A 20,193-nucleotide genomic window follows, 5' to 3' on the forward strand; every position below is an offset into this window, starting at 1 on the left:
ATGTAGTCATAGGCTTAGAAGTTAGCTGATTTGCTGCAGGGTCCAGAGAGGTCCGAGGCCAAAGTTACGTACAGGTCTTCAGATCCGTGCCCTTTGTACCACGAGGTGTGTCAAACTGCTTACAACACACCACGGCTAGAAAGGATTCCTAGGCAGAAATCCTGACGTCACATTTATTGCCATCCCAGAAGCAGAGGTTCCAGCCTCTGGTCTGCAGATCTTCTGAAACTTGTGAAGGTATTGAAGGCCGTAAAATATCCACATGAAAGTGAGGGTGGAGGGATCAAAATTCGACTCTGGTGGGACTCGAACCCACAACCTTTGAATCACCACACCAAGGATCGGCTAGAAGTCCAATGCGCTATCCATTGCGCCACAGAGCCGGCTACCGAAGCCTCCCCCGGCTCACCTCTCAGGCTAAGCCGCCCTTTTAGCGTTCTTCTAGGTGCGGCTTTGGCCTCTCCGGAACCCTGCTCGTGTCTGCGCGCGGACTCGGGATCCTCCGCCCACGATGCTGGCGGGGGTGTTCCCCCCACGTCCGAACGCCCTGGACTGGGGGCGCAGGACCCACTCCCAGCCCGCGGGTCTCCTCCCGTCCCGGGGGTCTCCGCGGCGGGGCCGGGCAGGGCGGCGCGGACTACAACTCCCAGCGTGCCGCGCGGGGCGCCGCCCGAGGCCGTCGCGCGCGCAGGGCGGGCTGGGCCGGGCGGCGTCGGCGCGTTGGAGCTGCGCGTCGCCGCGGTCTCTGCGGCTCTCCGGCCGTGGGGAAGGCGCGGGAGGCGGTGCTGCGGGCCGGCGCAGCCGGTTTGGGGTTGCAGGAGGCGGGCGGGGGAGGAGCGCCGCGGGCGGGCGGGGCCGGGCGGCAGGCGGGGCTGGCCGGGCGGCCGGGCCATGCAGGGCGCAGAGCCGGCAAAGCTCTGCTGAGACTCGGCTCTGCGCTCCCAGGGGCGGCTGATGCCCCCAGCGTTCCCCACTCCGCTGCCGCAGCCAGGCCGCATCTGGACGGGGCACCGCGCGGCGGGGCCGACGCTGGGTGAGCAAAAGCCAGGCCAGTGGGTCCCCGGGCGGGGAATGTGCCCGGCTGAGTCTTGGGGAGGTGGCGCGGCCGGCTGGGATGAGGGACGCGCCCTGCTGTTGTGTCTCCTTGCCGGGCGCTCTGCTGCCCTGGCTCCTTAGGGGCGAGGGCGGTTCGCAGTGACCAGGGACGGGGGCGCGAGGTATCTCGGCATCCCTTTCCCTTCTCGTCCCATCCCCCAGCCATCCAGGATGGGTTCCTGTTCTCTGCCCTGGCCGGTTCTGGGAGGTCTGAGGACCTTAGAGACCTTGGCATTGGATTTAGGAGTGCTGGTTTGGTCTCCCTCCCGGCTTTTGATTTTCCCGTGGAGAAGGGGGAGATGGCATGTAAGGGCTCCCTGTGGTCCAGACCGTGTCCTCATACTGGCTTGGAGACTCTTAGGCTACATCACAGCCGTGACCTTCAGCCCCCTCCCCACGAATCGGAGAACCCTGCAAGAAAACGGAGTCCCATCTGCTTCCTCTTGAGCAAGTCCCTAAGGCTCCAGGAGAAGAGCCCAAGACTCCTAATCTCAGTCCAGTCAGCTGTTCCCCTTCCCCTATAGCCCAATCCCTAAAGATGCATGTAAATGGCTTGCTGAGTGTGTTTGTAAGGGGGTGCCTTCAGTGCCCTCTTATGCTCCCTCAATCACCTTTCCCCTCTAGGCGGTCATCTCTCAGGCACCTCCAGGCTCTAACCCGTTTGCTCTGTCGCCCTCTGTGGGCCAGCAGAAACATGGCACCCTGCGAGTCTGTGGGCAGAGACTGCCAGGCCCCTTTCCGGGGAGCTTGCCCCTTTGGGTGTTGTGGCTTGGCCTGGTCATCCAGAGACCCAAAGACCCATCCTTGAGTATTTGGATGAGGAGTCAAGCCAGAGATGCTTAAGTTAATACCCCCTCCAAGACATTTTGGTTCAAGATCCTGGATGTCAGGAGGGTAGACTGTCCTGTTTTGGCTGGAAGGGCTTCCAAGAGCAATTCTCACTTACACCATAGCACAGAGGGGGAGACTAAGGCCTAAAGTAGGAAAGGAACTTACCCAAGGTCACTGGAAGAGTCGTAGGAGGACTAAGGGGCTAGAATCTAGCCTCTGCGTCTCAGCCATGGAATTACTCATCTCTAGTCCCGTGCTTCTAGCCTGTTTCAAGACAGCTGTGGAAAGGGACCCCATCCTCAGCTGCCTACTCAGTATGGCTAAGCTTCACCTCACTATAGGTTGACCCTTAGGATCATAGTAGCTGCCTAGGCCAGGAGGTAGGGGACATAGACATTTGGCTCCACTGACTGCTCTGTGCCCACAGGCCGCAATGCTGCTCGGGGCGTCTCTGGTGGGGGTGTTGCTGTTCTCCAAGCTGGTGCTGAAATTGCCTTGGACTCAAGTGGGGTTCTCCCTGCTGTTCCTCTACCTGGGATCTGGAGGCTGGCGCTTTGTCCGAATCTTCATCAAGACCATAAGGCGTGATGTCTTGTGAGTATTTGGTCCAGCCCATCTTAGGGTCTCCCTAATTCCCCAGATTTCTCCAGACCAGACCAGGGCACCTGGGCCCCAGAGGAGGAACCTCTGCTCTACCTCCTTCCCCCAGCAGTAGTACCTGGTATCTCCATCTTCCAAGATGAAAGTCTTCTCCTAGGGCATCTCCCTAACTTGATGCTGTTTAGCCTAGGGCAGACTTAGGGGCGCAGGACATGCACTGAATGCCAGGTGTGTTGAGAAGACATCTGCAAAGAGTCCTGAGGACATGTTTTAATTAGTGAGATGATGAAGAGGAACCCTGTGGGAAGGACCCTGTCCTTGGGTTGGCATGAGTCTGAGAGGGCACAGAGGTCAGAGCAGGGCCCTGAAACAGATGCGTGGAGGAACCTGCTCCCCAAAGAAAGTCAGGTAGGGTCTACAGGGCCATCCTGTGCCAGAAACACCTGCTGCTACCTGCTCTGTGCGAGGCATCGGGCTGGCTCTGGGACCCAGGGAGGAACAAGGGAGACCTAATCCTGGGCCCGGCTCAGTCTGGTCAGGGAGATGAGAAGGTGATACAGTAAATCCCTAAACTCACAATGTTGTGTGAGCAGAGACCCTGGCCATCTTGCTCACAGTGGTGTCCCAGTGCTTGGCACAGTGACCCACACTCAGAACAGGCAGCTCGCTCATCTGAATTGACTGCAAAAGGAGGTATCGAGCGGCCACTGCAGGAGGGGTGGTAGCAGAGAGCTGTGAGAGTATGGAGCAGGGCGAGAGGGCTTTAGGCGTAAGCCTTGCGGAATCAGGGAGGCCTGGAGGACAAAAAGCTATAGTTAAAAGTCTCCTCCAGGTGATGGGAGCAGGCATAGAAGAGTGGAGCTCCAGTGGCTCAGTTGGTTAGCACGTGGTACTTATACAACAGAAGAGGCATAGAAGTCAGGGAGCTAGGAGGGTTCAGGGGTCAGAGGCGGCAGGGGCGGGCAGGGAAAGGGGATATTGCCAAGTGATTCCGCATCACCTAGTGAAGCTCTGTGCCCGGTACTGAGTGAGACCCGGGGGGGGTCTCAGGGGGTAAGCAGGATGGAGCCCCTGCTGGGCTCACAGGGAGGGAGACCGAGCAAATCACAAGCTTATCCTTTATTTACTGTGAGAGTGGTCTGGAGAGGTTGCAGTACAGGGCTGTGGGAGGTCCCAGATGAGCCGGGACTTTGACTTGGGCCCCAGAATCTTGGAAGACTCTGACAGAACACTAGATTCCAAGAAGAGCTTCAAGGGTCCTGGGTGTTACACTCTGGAACCAGAGAGGACTGAGATTGTGATCTTAGCTTGTCGCAGCCTGGGCGAGCCGTGGTGCTGCAGGGCCTCGCTTTCTCCCTTGTACTGAGGAGGGAGTCACCCCCCGGGGTCCCTGGGTGTTATTGTGAGGCATCAGTGGGCCGGTGCCTGTAATGGTGCCCAGCACACAGGTGCTGGGAAACGGGAGCATTGCAAGTGATCGGGCTCAGGAGCCTCAGGCCCGTGGGACAGCAGCCTGGGCCAGGGTGTCGGGAACCCTGCTCCCAACCCCAGCAGTCACGGCTCCCTTGCTTGCTCCCACCTAGCGGCGGCATAGTGCTCCTGAAGGTGAAGGCAAAGGTCCGGCGGTACCTGCGGGAGCGGCGGACAGTGCCCATTTTGTTTGCCTCCACGGTCCGGCGCCACCCTGACAAGACAGCCTTGATCTTTGAGGGCACAGACACACATTGGACCTTCCGCCAGCTGGATGACTACTCAAGCAGCGTGGCCAACTTCCTACAGGCTCAGGGCCTGGCCTCGGGCGACGTGGCTGCCCTCTTCATGGAGAACCGCAATGAGTTTGTGGGCCTATGGCTGGGCATGGCCAAGCTGGGTGTGGAGGCAGCACTCATCAACACCAACCTGCGGCGGGACGCCCTGCGCCACTGCCTGACCACTTCCCAGGCCAAGGTCCTCATCTTTGGCAGTGAGATGGCTCCAGGTGAGCCCCTGGGGTGTGGGGTCAGGCAGGGAGTCCCACAGCATCTTGCACAGACTACAGCCCCCTTCTGGGCCTGAGGGAGGCTATGTGGCTCAGGGGTTAAGGGCATGAGCCTTGGTGTCCGATGGCCTGGCCTCTGCCACTGGTAAGCTGGAGATCCCGAGGAAGAGACTGGAAATGTCTGTGTCTCTGTTTTCTCACTGTCCTACCTACCACATACTGTTTTTAAGAAGATACTTTGCCTGCAGCACTAACAAAGTAGCTGATGCTAGGTGAGCCCTCAGCTATGATGGTAACCATTCTTATGAGTAATTAGGCCTCATTTGCTTCATCTATAAAATGGAAACAATCTCTTTTCTGCTGTCTGGCAGAGCTTATGTTATTTGCCGCGGTGTGGAGCGCTGACCAAGACTGAGCTTGGTGCTTTAATAGGCAGCTCTAGGGGTGCCTGGGTGGCTTAGTCGGTTGAGCGTCCAACTTCAGCTGAGGTCATGATCTCAGTGTGTGAGTTCGAGCCCCGCGCCAGGCTCTGTGCTGACAGCTCAGATCCCGGAGCCTGCTTCAGAATCTGTGCCTTCCTTTCTCCCCCTCCCTGCTGGTGCTCTGTTTCTCTCTCTCAAATATAAATAAACATTAAAAAAATTTAATAAGCAGCTCTAATCTTCACAAAGCCTGGTGAAGTAGGGATGGCTGTCTCGGCTTTACAGATGAGGAGACAGAGGTTCCGAGTGGTGTGAGGAGATCGTCTAAGGTCACACAGAGGCAGGATTTCATCTTGGGCTTGACCAGTGTCCCCTGTCCCGCATGGCTATGGTGCGGGATGATGGCCAGGGAAGGTGACTAAAATGCAGAACGGGAGAGGAACGATGCAGCAGGGAGAGGGGAGAGGGTTGGACAAATCTAAAGGGAGGCCGAGGAAGCGGGGCTGAGGGGGCCGGGACTGGCCTGTGCCTGGTGCGGGTGAGCACCTGGACCGTGGTAGTGCACAGGGGAGCCTGAGAGAAGGTTCCCACCCTCTGACCCTCCATGCCTCCCTTCCAACCACACACGAGCGTGGCACAGCGCGTAAAGGCACAGACCTTGGTGTGCGGTACAGCTGGTCATTCTAGCTGTGAGCAGGCCCTGCCGTCCTGGGAGCCTCGTCTCCTCATCTACGCAGTGGGCTGCCGTTGGTACCTGGGCTGTGTGAGCAGGAGAGCACACGGAAGGAGCCCGCCGTGTAGCTCCGTAGCAGCTAGGGAGCTGTTGCTCTTGTCAGCATCTTTCTTACAACGAGGCTGGTGCTTCACCCATCTTGCCCCCCACACACAGCCGGTCTCCCCTGATGACATGCCAGCCTTGACACAAGCAGAGGTCCTGAGGACATGGGGTCCCTGGCCTGCCCCCTGATCAGCCCTGTCTTCCCCACAGCCATCTTTGAAATCCATGCCAACCTGGACCCTTCGCTCAGCCTCTTCTGCTCCGGCCCCTGGGAGCCCGGCACGGTGCCCGTCGGCACAGAGCACCTGGACCCCCTGCTGGAAGATGCCCCCAAGCACCTGCCCAGTAGCCCTGACAAGGGCTTCACAGGTGAGTCCCCTGCCCCACAGAGGCGTTCTCAGAGGGGCCCAGGACAGAGCGCTGACCTCGGGGCGGGAGGCCTGCGTACTCCTGCAGATTTGTCATGTGACCTGGAGTGAGTCATATCACCTACCTTTTTCCATCTGGGAAGATGGGCACAGTTACTATGGGTCACTCTGAAGGTTAAATGAGCTGAAGATGCCAGGCACGGTGCCAAGTACTCGGGAGCTCACAAAACCTGATTCTTGGACTTGTTGAACGAGCCTTCATCGCTGCCCAAATGTGCAAGATCACGTGGAGCCCAAGAAACTGCTGGGTCTGAATTTCGGCTGGGGTTGGACCAGGGGCAAGACCCTCTAAATATTCACCCAGCACCTGTTTGGTGCCGGCCCCTGTCAGCCTGCGATCCTCTCCCTGCCCTAGACTGTCCTGCCTGCCCATCCCCTCCTCCAGGCAGCCTTCTGACCCTGTAGCCTCTCCTCTATGCTCCACCCTGCCCTATGGAACCCCCAGCTTGCTGCGCCACCCAGAGGGCGAGAGCTGGTGCTGAGCACATGCAGCAGCCCCTCTGCTTCCCTCGTGCCCCGGAGCACCTGAGCTGCCCTCTGAGCCTCGGTTCCCACAGCTATAAAATCAGGGGTGGTAATGGAACCTATTTTATGGAGTGGCTTTGAAGATTGTAAAAGATAACAGTGGAAAACTAGGGTGTGACAAGAAGTGCTCAGTAACCGGTCATTGTCATTGCGGTCATTTTATCTCTGTCATACGTGGATTTTGTCTTCCGGTGCTTTTGTAAGCTACTTGAAGACAGGGTGTCTGGCTGGGTCAGCCTGGTATCCTCGTGGTGTCCAGCCCTTGGCATCAGCAGGCATCCAGAGGGCATGAGATGGTTGACACACAGCGTGCGGCTGTCCCACAGCGTTCCTGACCTAGAACCCCCAGCCCAGTGGGGAAACTAATGTGACAGCCCCTGACCTGGGCTACAGGGTGGGATGGAGAAGTGGTCTGTGGTACAGAAGTTCCCTGGGCACTGTCCTTCCTGCAGATAATGCCTCCCCAGCCCTGTGCTGTCCCTTCTCAAAGCCATTTATGTGTCTGTTTTCTTTAGATAAGCTCTTCTACATCTACACATCAGGCACCACAGGGATGCCCAAAGCCGCCATTGTGGTGCACAGCAGGTAAGGGGCAGGCTCCTGGGGGGAGGACTGGGGGTGGTGGGACCCAGGGGCCTCTCCTCCTCCTTTCCAGGGCCCACCGAACACTCTGTGCCCTCCAGGTATTACCGCATGGCTGCCCTGGTGTACTACGGATTCCGAATGCGGCCGGACGACGTTGTCTATGACTGCCTGCCCCTCTACCACTCAGCAGGTAGTACGGGGCCCTTCCGCTCAGTCTCTGGCACCCCAGGCCTCAGGAGCCCCCCAGACCCCCTCAGCAGGCAGCATCTTGTGGTAGAAACACATGAGCTTTGGAGTCAAATCTGGGTTAAAATTCAGAGGTAGCCATTGACTGGACCTCTGAATGAAGACAGCAACGTGAACCTCACAGCTTGTGTGCCCGCATCACACAGGACACCTGGGTTAGTCTGTTCATTTTCATGGGTGTGCACACCCTTGCTGCTTGGTCTTAGGAGCTTTAGGGAAGACAGAGATGGAATAAATATAGTTCCTGCCCTCAAGGTGCTTAGAGTCAGATGTGTCTTTAAGGCAGGATGAAGGATGGAACCCCAACGTGACTTTAATTCAGGAAATGACATGGTGAGTGCGGAGACAGGCAGGGAGCAGGAGCTCAGCTCAAGAGAAGAGCCCAGTGATGGCCAGGAAGGCTTCCTGGAGGAGATGCATTCAAGTCAGGCAGATGTGAGGTGCAGAAGCCAGGTGGGCTAGCTTGTTCCCCCCTGGATGAATGGCAGAATTACAGGTACAGGAGCAGGAGCTTGGGGGCAGCTCCCAGAGGGAACAGTCTAAGGAGTATGCACTTGATCCCACACTGGGGAGGTACTGGGGAGCCATGGAAGACTAGGGGAGAGGTATGATTAGTGCTGGAGGAACAGGACAGGAAAGAGGGACTGGGGGAAGGGCCTTGGAGGAGGCGGGCTGGACAAGAGGAGGCTCTGGAGGGAGGGGTCTCCTGGCTCTCAGACCTCCATGGCCCATCCCTTCGCCTTCAGGAAACATTGTGGGAATCGGGCAGTGCCTGCTCCATGGCATGACGGTGGTGATCCGGAAGAAGTTCTCAGCCTCCCGGTTCTGGGACGATTGTATTAAGTACAACTGCACAGTGAGTGAGGAGGGCAGGGGATGAGCCGTCCCTGTCCCCTTGTGACCGAGCAGCCCCACTCGGGGACGTCAGTCTTACAGCTAAGGCCAGTTGTTCACTGGGGGCAACATTCCCATTGTTCGGATGGGGAGGCTGAGGCCCGGGGCCTACAGGATTGGGAGGTAAAGTGAGAGCAGCCACGGGCCAGCCTCACTCCAGGTCCACCCACAGATTGTGCAGTACATCGGCGAGTTGTGCCGGTACCTCCTGAACCAGCCACCCCGGGAGGCGGAGCACCAGCACCAGGTGCGCATGGCACTCGGCAATGGCCTCCGCCAGTCCATCTGGACCGACTTTTCTAGCCGCTTCCACATCCCCCAGGTGGCCGAGTTCTACGGGGCCACCGAGTGTAACTGCAGTGTGGGCAACTTCGACAGCCAGGTGGGCAGTGGGGCGGTGGAGGGCGGGCAGGGTCCAGTGTGGAGTGAGGTGGGCACCAGAGCCTCCGCTGTCTGGTTAGGGCGGGCAGGGTCAAGCACAGAGGGTGGTGGGCACCAGAGCCTCCGCTGTCCGGTTAGGGCAAGGCAGCCATGGGAGTGTGAGGGCCAGGCCCCCCAACACTGCCTAGTCTCAGGCCTGTGGCGGGAGAGCCCAGGTCCAAGTCTTGGCCTTTGCAGGTGGGGGCATGTGGCTTCAACAGCCGCATCCTGTCCTTTGTGTACCCCATCCGGCTGGTGCGAGTCAACGAGGACACCATGGAACTGATCCGGGGGCCCAATGGCCTCTGCCTTCCCTGCCAGCCAGGTCTGCCCCGGGGCTGGAAGTGTGGGCAGAGCAGGGGAGGTTGGCCTGGGAGATGGGACTGGGATGGGTGAGTAGGGAGCCCTTGTTCTGACCAGTGGCTGTCACTCAGCTCTTCTCTTATAGCTACGAGTCCTCTTTCTTCATCCATCTGTCCCTCCATTCCTTGTCCTCTCTACCCATCAGTCAATTAACTCACTGTCGTGTGGAGGACCCTGGGATTGATCCTGGCTCAGCCCCTTAGCTCTGTGCCCAAGTCCCCTCATCTGCCAGTGAGGCTGATGGCGGCGCTGCCTCCTGCGGCTGCCCCGGGGGTCACGTATGGTAAAGAACAGACCGCTCTCTGAACAGAGCCAGGGGCCCCAGGAGTGCTGGCCCCGGTCAGGCTGTCCCCATAGCGCTTGGCCACCCTTTCGTATCATTCATCTTTCCATCTCACAGGCGTTACTCAGACATTACTGAGTGCCCATGTGCCGCAGACCCGCCCAGAGAAGCTCCCTGCCCTCCAGGCTCCCGCACCGGAGCAGGGCAGTGTTTCTGTGGGAAGCAGTGTGAACAGAAGTCCAATCAAGATGCAGGGCACATTGCGGGGTTGGGGGGGGGGGTGCTGGTGGTGGCGGAGGCCTAACCCTAACCCTTCCCTGCACCCAGGTGAGCCAGGCCAGCTAGTGGGCCGCATCATCCAGCAGGATCCCCTGCGGCGCTTTGACGGCTACCTCAACCAGGGTGCCAACAATAAGAAGATTGCCAAGGACGTCTTCCAAAAGGGAGACCAGGCCTACCTCACCGGTGGGTGGGCACCAGCCTCTTTGGGTGGGCAGGGTGGAGAGGAATGAAGGGGCCCTCGCCCACCTGCAGAGAACACCTGCCCCAGGACGCCCCAGTCCCAGCCCTCCCTGTCCAGCAGATCCCGGGGTCTGGTGAGGCCTGCCGGCCCCAGCCCTGCCTCACACAGCGCCCCCCTAGGTGACGTGCTGGTGATGGACGAGCTGGGCTATCTGTACTTCCGAGACCGCACGGGAGACACGTTCCGCTGGAAAGGCGAGAATGTGTCCACCACCGAGGTGGAGGGCACACTCAGCCGCCTGCTGGACATGGCCGACGTGGCAGTGTATGGTGTCGGGGTGCCAGGTATCTGTGGGCTGGTGGGAGCTGCCAGGTGTGGGTGGGAGGCACCCCCAGGGGGCACGGCCAGCTCCTCACGGTCCGTGCTGCTGCCTCCAGGAACCGAGGGCCGGGCTGGAATGGCTGCGGTGGCCAACCCTGCTGGCAGCTGTGACCTGGAGCATTTTGCACAGCTGCTGGAGAAGGAGCTGCCCCTGTATGCCCGCCCCATCTTCCTGCGCTTCCTGCCTGAGCTGCACAAAACGGGTATGTCCCCTCCCCTGCTCCAGCTTACAGGCCCCAGGCCTGTGCCCCTTCTTGGTTCCTTTTGGAGAGACCCGGGCGGCTGTCATTTGACCTTTACCCACAGCATTGCTGTGTCGTTGGTAAGCAGACCTCCCTGTGTACAAGTGAGTGGACTGAGCCTTCAGAGAGAGAAGGTTCATACGTCCGTTAGCGGGACGAATGTTTACTGAGTACCTACTATGTGCCTGCCAGGCTCTGTGCTAGGCCTTTGGGGATATAGGTAACAAATTCTGATGGGACCTTTGCCTTCTTGAAGCCTGTTCAGCGGTAGGGGAGGCAGCAGAGGACACGGAATTCCAAATGTAAAGGATAGAATACAGATCAAACTGACAGAAAAGCAAATGAATGGGGGTGGGGTGCCTGGGAGGCCCCCCTGAGGAAGTGATGTTTGAGCTGAGACCTGAATGAAAGGGCGGGGTTTGTGGGGTGGGAGGCATTCCAGGCAGGTCCTGAGACAGGACAGCACTTGGCCAAGAGAGGAAGGAAAGGAGGCCCCCAAAGCTGGAGCCAAGGGAGGCGGGGTGGGGGCAGGCAGTGATGTCAGGTGGGGCAGAGAGGTCAGTGGAGACCAGAAGACTCTGTGGGCTGGGGAGGGGCCTGGACTATGTCCAGGCAGTAGGGAGCCACAGAAGTGTTTGAGTAGAGCAGTGACCTATGTCAGGTGCATGTTCCACACAGTCCTCTGGATGCCACGTGGAGTGCAGGAGAGGGCTGCAGACAGCTCCAGGGGAGTGGGGAGACGAGTGAGGGGCTCTTGCTGCTGTCCAGGCGAGAGGTGAGCGGTGGGTCCACGGTCACATAGCAGGGCAGTGCCAGCCTCTGTCTGTTGGACCACTGACGGGTCCCCTGATGGGCAGGAAGTCTGGGGGTCCTGCCCAGTCCTGCCCCCAGCTTGCCTTAGTGCTTGTTGCCCTGTCCGGACTCTCCCCCTGCTCAGCCTCAGGCCACCTCCCATACGCTCATCATGTCAACCCCTGCCCTGCTGGAAGGCCTGCCCTCACCGAGGTGGCCCCTGCCAGGTAGTAGGCCCCTAGGAGCCCCTGAAACAGTGCGTGACTGAGCCCGAGAGCTCCTGAGTTTTGGGTGACAGCTGACTTCTCTGTGCAGGAGAGGCAGGGAAGCTGTCAGCCCTCAGGTTTCAGAGGTTTGCTACAGCACAAACACCCCAAAACTTACTTTAGGGCATAAAAGAGTCATGTTTTTGCTCTCAGTGGTGGGTCAGCAATTTGGGGTCAAGTTCAGCTGAGCGGTTCTTCTGCTGGCCCCCCCTGGAGTGGAAGAGCTGCCATCGCTTGTGACTCAGCTGGGGCTGGAGGGGCCAGGATGATGTCCTTACCCACCCGTCTGGCTCCCGGCCGGTTGGTTCTGCAGTGCTGGCCAACAGACCTGTGTGTGAGGATGATGATGTTCTGTATGTGCGCTGACCGGCACGGCAGCCACTAGCCCTGCGTAGCTACTGAGCGCTTTTTTAAATGGGGCCGGTATGACTGAGGAACTGAATTTGACATTTTGCTTAATTTTAATTAAATGTGTGTGGTCTCATATGGCCAGTGGCTATCCTACTGGATAGTGCCAGCCCAGGGGGCTTTCCTGGGATGTTTCCCCTCTGTTCTGCGTGGCTTCCCAGCCTTCAGAGACCACACCAGTGTCAGGCACTGCCAGGAGGGAGGGAGTAGAAGCTGCAAAGCCCCTCGAGGCCTAGACCCAGCACTCGAATGTTCTGTTGGTCAAAGCAAGTCACAAGGCCAGTTCGGGTTCAGGTGGGGGATGGAAAAAGACTCCAGCTCTTGCTGGGAGACATGGCCAAGCCACAAGGTGGTGGAGTGCGCGTCCAGGGAGGGAAGGAATCGGGCAATTTGTCATACATACCTGGATTCAAATCCCAGTTCCAGCGTTGATGAGCTGTGTGATGTTGGCCCCGGGGGCGTGTCTCACTGCGCCAGTCTCTCCTGCCCTGTAGGGGTGATGCCCCTGAGGAGAGATGGGGAATTTACATTACGAGTGCTGAGAAAACATTGCTGCCTGTTGAAACGACTTCAGATATGTTAAAAGCTGAAAATGACATGCATCGTAGAATCCATAGAAGAGTGTTGAGCACCTGCCTCTGGGGTTGATGTGCAGATGAAATTAGATCATGCCCTTCCCTGGGAGGTGCTCAAAGCCCAGATCTGAGTTCTGGTGCTCACTCTGCTGTCACTCAGTGTGTGTGGCCTTAGATGGATAGTTTCCCTTCTTTGGTTGTCAGTTTCCCCATTTGCAAAAAGAAGACGGGTAATGCAGCACCCCCGCCCCTTCACCAGGGCTGCTCTGAAAAGCAGGATATAATATAATCAACTGGAGCCGCCTTTGCAAACTGTAAAGGGCTGTGCCCTACCGTGCTCTAGGCCGCTTTCCCGTGTTCTCTCCAGCCTTCCTTCTCTGTCCCTCTTCAGCTTTGGTGGGCAGCTTCCTGAGGCCCAGGCCCCTGCCCTGCACCCTCTGATCCATCCCCATTGCTCCCTCAGGGACCTTCAAGCTACAGAAGACAGAGCTGCGGAAGGAAGGCTTTGACCCATCAGTTGTGAGAGACCCACTGTTCTACTTGGATACCCGGAAGGGCCGCTACATCCCGCTGGACCAAGAGGCCTACACCCGCATCCAGGCAGGCGAGGAGAAGCTGTGATTTGCCCCTGAGTCCCTCTAAGGGCCAGTGGGTGCAGGATCCAGAGCCCCAGCTCCCACCCCAGAGGGGTCATGGGCGATGCCAGACCAAAGCAAGCAGGGCCCAGCACCTCCGCCCCGAGGTGCTGACCCCCTCCCCAACAAAACTGCCAAGTGACTCACTGCCACCTCCCCCTGCCCCCCAAGAGGGCTTTCTGTGAAAGCCTCATGTCCGCATTACGTCTTCGAGGCCAGGTGGGGCCTCTAGGCCCCAGGCTAAGATGGACTGGGCGCCTCAGGAGGACGTCTTGGGTCAGGGCAGGGCCAGGTGGAGGGCCGCCAAGCACTCCCCCAAAAGCAGGGAGCTTGTAAATGGGACCAGGGCAGAAGCCCCCAGACTCAGGAAGCCAGCAGAGTGGGCAGGGGCTGCAGTGGCTGTTGATCAGGTGGCCGAAGAGGATCCTAGCCCTGGAGCTGTTCCAGTGTCGCTCAGCACTGCCTGCGCCTCAGGGAGGGTAGGAGGACCACCCTGACCTGCAGCGGGCAGTCTGGACTGAGCCCCCTGCCCCGCCACCATCCTTCTCCTCGGTGGCTGCCTGGCTGCCCCTCAGGTGGGACCTTTCTCTTTGTAGGTCTGTCTGTGTCACTTTCTCCATCTCAGTCCTGGGCCGGTTATGAGAGGAGCAGGGGTAGAGGGGGTCGCTCAGGGGCCAATAAACTGCCTTGACTCCCCCTAGCCTGTGTGCGTGCCACCTGAGCTCACCCTACCTGCTCAGGCCCCACCTCCTGCCCCTCCGGCCCACTCACTCACTCTGACTTAGGGATATAGCAGTTAAGATGCCTTCAGTGAGTTGGCAAGGTATTTAATAGCATGAGCTTAAAAGTCCAAACCAGCTGTGTCACTTTTGAGTTCGTGGCCTAGGGCAAGTGACTCAGTCTCCTCTTCTGTGAAAGGGGAGTAATCGGGAGGATTTCAGAGAACAAGGGACCCATTTTGAGGAAAGGGCTGTTCAGAGCCTTTGAGGGAGAAAACTCTAACCCAGGATGGGATCCCGTCTCCAGACCCTCACTTGTGCTGTTCGCCTTGCCTGGGGTGCATTTCTCCAGGGGTTCGGTGGCTGTGCAAAAGCCAGAGCAGAACTGCCTGACCAGCTGGGGCAGAGTCCAGGAAAAAGCTTCCTGGAGCGGTCTTACCAGAGCTGCAGCAATCAGCAGCGCCAGTGGAGAGCCAGCTGTCTCCTGGGCCCCATCACTAGAGTCACACCCAGGCTGGAAACGGATGGCCCATTGGGAAAGGGGTCCAACTCACCCCAGGGCAGTGGGCAATGTGTGCCCCTGGGGCTTCATCTTCACTGTTTAACCCTCACCACAGTCTTTCATTTGCTGAGGTCACACAGCAGTGGAGACGGGGCGCTGGAAGGCAAACCCAAGCCCCTCTTGCTTCTTGCTGCCCCACACGCCTGCTGGTGCAGAAGGCAACGGGAAAACCAACAGCTTCCAATCCACGAATGCCTGTGGAGCCAACTGTGGGCCCCGCCCTAGGCCTGCAGCTGACAGCCAGGGTGGAGGGGGGCCAGGGTGAGATCCGGGGTGCCTCCTGGGGAAGTGACTTTGAAAGAGGAATCTGATGCTGCTCAGGGGGAAATGGGGGGCAGAGCTGGAGTAGGGCCCTTGGAGAATGGTGCTGAGGGGGTTTAGGAGGGAGTGGTAGGTATGGCTGCAGTGTCCCAGTGAGACCAGCAGAGGGCATGCAGAGCTTGGAGAATTCCTTCTTGGCCCTTCTCAGCCTCCAAAAGCAGAAAGGAGGGGCTGCCTCATCCCCAGGCCGGTACCCAGCCCAGAGCACTCCGTCTTTGAGGGCCCAGGGTTGGACTTCCATGGGCTGGTCCTGGCTGACAGCTTTGTATCTAACCCTTAGCAGTGAGTACTTTCCAATGGGATAGCGCTGCCACCCACCCAGGGGCCCCTATTCCTTCCTGGAGATTGAACGCAGTCACCGAAAGGCAGTATGGAGTGGTGGTTGGGTTAACAACCTCCAGCTCGAAAGGGCAGGTGCTCAAGTCCATTTGCCAGGCTAAGCCTCAGGTTCTTCTGCAAATAGAGATTTAGGGTAGTTGTGAAAATGCATTGTGCCTGGAGGTCTCTTAACTCTGGGTCTGGTGCCAATACCTGCTCAGTACACAGCAGTTACAGGGTAAAAAACGAAAAAGGATATATATACAGGTATCAGGACCCCAGACTAGGCCTGAGTTTACCACTTCCACACTGCTTCCCCCTCTGCCCCCCCACTCCCCCCGCCCCAGTGAAGGGCCTTGGGAGCTCTCCCATCTGCCTCTGGTCATCCTCAACCATGGCTCTGTGAGTTAGGCGCACAGTAGCTTCTCAGTATGTGCTTGTGAATTTAACGATAGCTACTGTTTATTGGGCATTTCCTGACGTTTCTATGCTGTTTCATGGTTTACAAAGTACCGCGTTAAGTTCATCTGTGGAGCAGAGTCTAAAGGCCTGCTGGGGGCAGGGGCAGAAGCGGTGCACGGTAAGATAGACCTGGGAGCCCACTGTCCGGGGACAGGGGAGAGGGAGCTAGCGAGTTAAGAAGCAGCCGGTGAGGTAGTTAGCTGCACCCAACCCAGCGCGCTGGCCAGGTAGGCAGTTGTGTTTCACGGTCAGAGAAGCTATTCAAGAAAGAGTTCTCCAAGAATTGGAGGGGGAAGAGCATCCCAGACAGGAGTAGCAGCAACATGTAAAGGCCTGCAGGGCAGGTCTAGGAAAGCAATGAAGCTGCAGGGGAGTGCGCATCCGGTGTGGAGTAGGGCTGAAGCAAAGTATGAAAAATGAGTCTTTTGTGGGCACTTGCACACTTCCAGACAGTGGGGGCTCTGCTAGGAGGTCCCTCATCCCTCCTCGGGTCACACCCACTTCCTTCGACTTGCTAACGGCCACACCGTATGGAGCCCTTCCTATGTGCCAGGCGATTTGCAATGTGCTACGTGTGCATCCGTTTGTTAAATCCGTAAGGAAAAGCAGCTACTATTTTTACCCCCATTCCACAGATGAAGAATCTGAGGCTCAGGGAGGCAAAGTCTCTCCAAAGACCACAGAGCCTGCGAATGGCAGCTCTGGGGGTAAGGCCCCTTCCTGGAGCTTCAGTGTTCCCATCTGCAACAGTGCCTGGGGGCGGGCAGAGGCTGGAAAGAGCCGGCCTCGAGCATCCCTGGAGGTCCTACCGCCCTCAGGACAGGCAAGTGGCCGACCAGGCCAGTGCTTGGAGTATCACTTTCAATTCCTGGGAAGAAGGTTAAATACCTCCGAGGGGCCCATTTAGGCGGTGGCGGCAAGGGAGGGGGTGACCAAGTGACTTTCAAAGGGGCCTGAATGCATGGCCGGCCCCTCCCCCCCCCCCCCCCCCCCCCCCGAGGAGGGGGCCCTGCTTCCTCCCAGCCTAATGATATTCTAGGCTCAGCCCTCATCTTTGGCGGCAGTTTAACCCGAGCCGGGGCGGATTTCTTTCTCACTGATCTCAGCTTGACACCCAATTAGCACAAGAATGGGAGGAGGAAGCCTGCGAGAGGCGCCTCCCAGCCTCCCGGGGCGCATGAGGGGAGCAGGCTGGAGACAAAGGGCAGCAGGCAGGGGGGCACCCGCGCCCTCGCCTCCCCTGCAGACCCCGCCTTTGTCTCCCTTGGAGCTTCTGAGGAGATAGAGGCTGCCGCCCGGGCTGGCCGGCCTGCTGGAGGAGACAGGGGATGGGGCCCAAGCCCCTCTTCTGTGTGGATCCCAGGGGAGGGCATCTGGGTGAGCCTGACCCAATGGGAGGCAGTGAGGGCCAGTGATGCTGAAGGCACTACAACCTCGGGTTGAGGCCTTAGGGGGCATGAGACACTTAGGGGCCATGAGCAAACCACTGGTTCTGAGCCTCAGTTTTCTCATTTGAAAAATGGGGATAATAGTAGTCTCTGTGAGCAGCCAATCAGGTAGGGCATGTAAACACCTGGCAGGTGGAAGGTGGGCATTCAATAAATACTCTTTTTTAAATACATTTTTAAAGTTTATTTATTTAGAGAGTGAGAGAGGGAGATCATGAGCAGGGGAGGGGCAGAGAGAGAAATCCCAAAGCGGACTCTGTCCTGTCAGCGCAGGGCCCGACTTGGGGCTCTAACTCACAAACTGAGATTGTGACCTGAACCAAAATCAAGAGTCAGACACTCAACCGACTGAGGCACCCAGGCGCCCTGCAATAAATGCTCTTTTAATGAATATGAACATGAACTAATATTGTTACAATTAAGAGATTGAGTGGGGTAGGCTTGCAATCAGAAGGAAGGATTTTCTGAGACCCAGGCATTCACAGAATGGGCTGATTTACCCAGAAGTGAGCTCCCAATCTCTGGGACTATGTAAGAAGCTGGAGGAACCCGTTTGTTGAGATATGGGAAAATGCCTCCTCTGGCCTTCCTGGTGCCATCTCCCTCCCACCATCCCTTTGGATTTGGGCTTGTGTGACTTCTGGGAAGCCTTCTCTGATCCCAGGGCTGGATTAGGGGGCTCCGCCAGCTCCCACAGGGCCCCATGTTCCCCCTTTATAACATTGATCACACCGTGAGGTCCATTTTTACATCTCTGTCTCCTGCAACAGCCCCAGGAGGACAGGGACCTGTTGGTTTTGTTCACTGTTGTGTTTCCAGCACCAGCTCTGGGCCTGCCACTTAAAAAGTGCTCAGTGAATGTTTGTCAGACGGATGAAGCCCTTCAAATGCTCCCTAGCTCTCATGTTCCAGCCCCAGGAGGTGGCAGTTCCTGGGGTGAGAGGATATTCAATTCTCGAAGAGGTGAGCTGAGTTCAGAGGCTCAAGGGCTTTACCTTGTTGGTAAAGAGAAGCCATTAAATGACTTTGAGCGGGGGAGTGAAAGGTGTTCACTTACTCACTCAACAAGCACTTACCAAACCCCTACAATTACAAAGCTCCTTACTGCAAGCTAAGGATCAAAAATGAATCAGGCAAGATTTCTGCCCTGGAAGAGTTGGGTCTAGTGAAAGAATCTTAGAATATTTTTGGTGAAAGGACCTTAGATCGTTTGGTTCCCAACCTTCTTCACAGATTGGGGAAACTGAGTGCCAGAGAGGGAAAGTGACCAACCCGCACAGCATGGTGAATATGGGGCCTTTCCATTAACCACAGGATTCCTTTGTGCTCTGAGGACCAGGCTTTCTGACTTGTTTTCACTTGGCCAGTGCCCTGGAACAGTACCTAATACATTGGAATGGCTCAGGGCTATCCACGGAGTCAAACTACAGTGAAGTCATGGCCACAGTGAGGGAGGTGGGAGGCAGGCAGGCAGAGAAGAAGCAGGTACAGGTGCCAGGTGCCAGGGGTGGCGGTGGAACATTTTGGGGTTGCAAAATCAGCTTTAGGAGAGGAATCCAAATTGATGACTTTTTTTTTTTTTTTTTAAGATTTTAAGTAATCTAATCTCCACACCCAACATGGGGTTTGAACTCAAAACCCCGAGATCAAAGGTCCCATGGTCCACTGACTGAGCCAGCCAGGAGCTCCTCAAATTGGTGACTATTTGGATATGGGACAGAATTAAGAACAATGTCTAAAGTTTCTTGCTTAAGTGTTTCAGTGTGTGGCAGTGGTATCCTTGAGATGGGGAACACAGGGCAGGGCCTGTTTTAGGGAAGGAGGCGCTGTGGCAAGAACTCATTTAGTCCTCGCTACAACCCTGTGAGTTAGGGGGTGTTACTATCCCCATTTTACAGATGAGGAAACTGAGGCACAAAGATGATAAGGGACTTAATGCAAAGAAACATCTAGGAAGTGGTGGGAACTGGATACAAAGCTGGCAGCTGAACTCCCAGCTCTTAACCATTATATCATTCCGCCACTGACCTTCAGACTACCCCCCCACATGCTACCCATGCTAAGTTCAATTTGGAAGTGTTGTGATTTAGACACCCCAGTATATCTACTTTACTCCACTTCTCCCCTGGCCTTTTGCAACAGGCTCCAGCGGTCTCCCATCTTCTTCCCTGTTCTTTTTAAACCATTCACACTCCAGCAAGTAAGGATATTTTACAGTATAGTTCTAATGTCACCCCCTCCCCAAAACTTTCAAAAGCCTCCCACTGCTCTTAGAATAGAGACTGAAATTCTTACCTGGCTTTCAAGGTGTGATTTGGCCCCTGCCCCCTTCCTAGCATCATCTCTTACCAGCCCCTCTGCTCCCCAAATTCCACTTTCCTCTCTTGGTGTCCCAGCATGGTCTCCAACTCAGGGCCTTTGCATCTTCTGTCCTCCTCATTGGAATGTTTCAGAGGTTTCTCTCCACCCTCACATCCACCTACGTTACTCAGCTTTATTGCTTAGCTGTGTCCAGTCCAATTGGTTTTCTTTTTGAAGTTCCTATAACTTCAGGTCACTTCTTTCAGTTAGAGATTTTCTATTTATTAGTATGATTGATCTGTTTCTCTGATTACAGTTAGTTTCCACCACTACACTGTGAGTGCCCTAAAAGCAGGAACCCTTCTCATCCCGTTCACCACTGCACCTGTAGCACTGACCAAGATGCCTGGTACACAGAGGACGTGCAGCAAATGTCTGCTGAATGAGTAAAACCCAAATCGATAACCAAAGGAGCGCCCGGATAGCGACTCAATAGCTCAGGAGAGATTTCTGGGCTGGAAATAAAGACTTGTAGTCACTTATAATTCAAGTCAAGTCAAGACGAATGGACGGGCTCACCCAAGAGGTGTGCGGGCTTAAGACAGACTTGTAACTTTTGCAAGATAAGCAGTAACGTGGCTCACAGGTACGACGCAAAGATGCCCGGGCTCCCCGCCTAGCTGTGGCTCGTGGCTCGCACAAACCGCTGCCCGCTCAGCTCCCTGAGGCCCGTCCCAGAAAGGTAGGTGACCAACTCAAGAGCCCCTAACGAGAGCCGCGACCTCCCCGCCTAGCTCCCGGCCTTCCTCCAATGGCTGCGGAGGATGACCCTCTGGGCACCGCCTCTTCCGC

The 20,193-nt window shown here is 56.9% G+C and overlaps 1 protein-coding gene, 1 long non-coding RNA gene and 1 other non-coding gene across 3 annotated transcripts; 1 reads left to right on the forward strand and 2 right to left on the reverse strand.

Annotated features, from left to right (window-relative positions):
- Window positions 1–291: 291 nt before the first annotated feature.
- Window positions 292–383, reverse strand: TRNAR-UCU. Its single transcript is given in 2 exon segments — window positions 292–327; window positions 347–383. It is a non-coding gene; the product is annotated as a tRNA-Arg (tRNA).
- A 494-nt stretch (window positions 384–877) lies between these two features.
- Window positions 878–16,542, forward strand: SLC27A4 (solute carrier family 27 member 4). The gene is made up of 13 exons (XM_042963924.1): window positions 878–1,033; window positions 2,354–2,520; window positions 4,110–4,504; window positions 5,915–6,073; window positions 7,173–7,242; window positions 7,341–7,432; window positions 8,235–8,344; window positions 8,555–8,764; window positions 9,001–9,127; window positions 9,776–9,913; window positions 10,091–10,255; window positions 10,349–10,495; window positions 13,039–16,542. The coding sequence occupies exons 2-13, from the start codon at window positions 2,360–2,362 to the stop codon at window positions 13,194–13,196; spliced, it is 1,932 nt and encodes a 643-aa protein (XP_042819858.1). The 5' UTR covers window positions 878–1,033; window positions 2,354–2,359; the 3' UTR covers window positions 13,197–16,542.
- LOC102972042 lies at window positions 11,140–20,164 on the reverse strand. Its single transcript, XR_006210429.1, has 3 exons — window positions 19,336–20,164; window positions 12,404–12,505; window positions 11,140–11,920 (listed from the first exon to the last, which is right to left on the reverse strand). It is a non-coding gene; the product is annotated as an uncharacterized LOC102972042 (long non-coding RNA).
- Between the last annotated feature and the right edge of the window lie 29 nt (window positions 20,165–20,193).

Source organism: Panthera tigris, chromosome D4 (genome assembly GCF_018350195.1).
Source record: "Panthera tigris isolate Pti1 chromosome D4, P.tigris_Pti1_mat1.1, whole genome shotgun sequence".
Classification (NCBI taxonomy): Eukaryota; Metazoa; Chordata; class Mammalia; order Carnivora; family Felidae; genus Panthera; species Panthera tigris.

What these genes read in the sequence shown, in the direction of transcription:
- SLC27A4 (XM_042963924.1), top strand. Translation starts at nt 2,360, where the DNA reads ATGCTGCTCGGGGCGTCTCTGGTGGGGGTGTTGCTGTTCTCCAAGCTG. An exon ending in CCCTGACAAGGGCTTCACAG is followed by an intron (nt 6,074 to 7,172) that starts GTGAGTCCCCTG and finishes TGTTTTCTTTAG; the next exon opens with ATAAGCTCTTCTACATCTAC. An exon ending in AGACCAGGCCTACCTCACCG is followed by an intron (nt 9,914 to 10,090) that starts GTGGGTGGGCAC and finishes GCGCCCCCCTAG; the next exon opens with GTGACGTGCTGGTGATGGAC.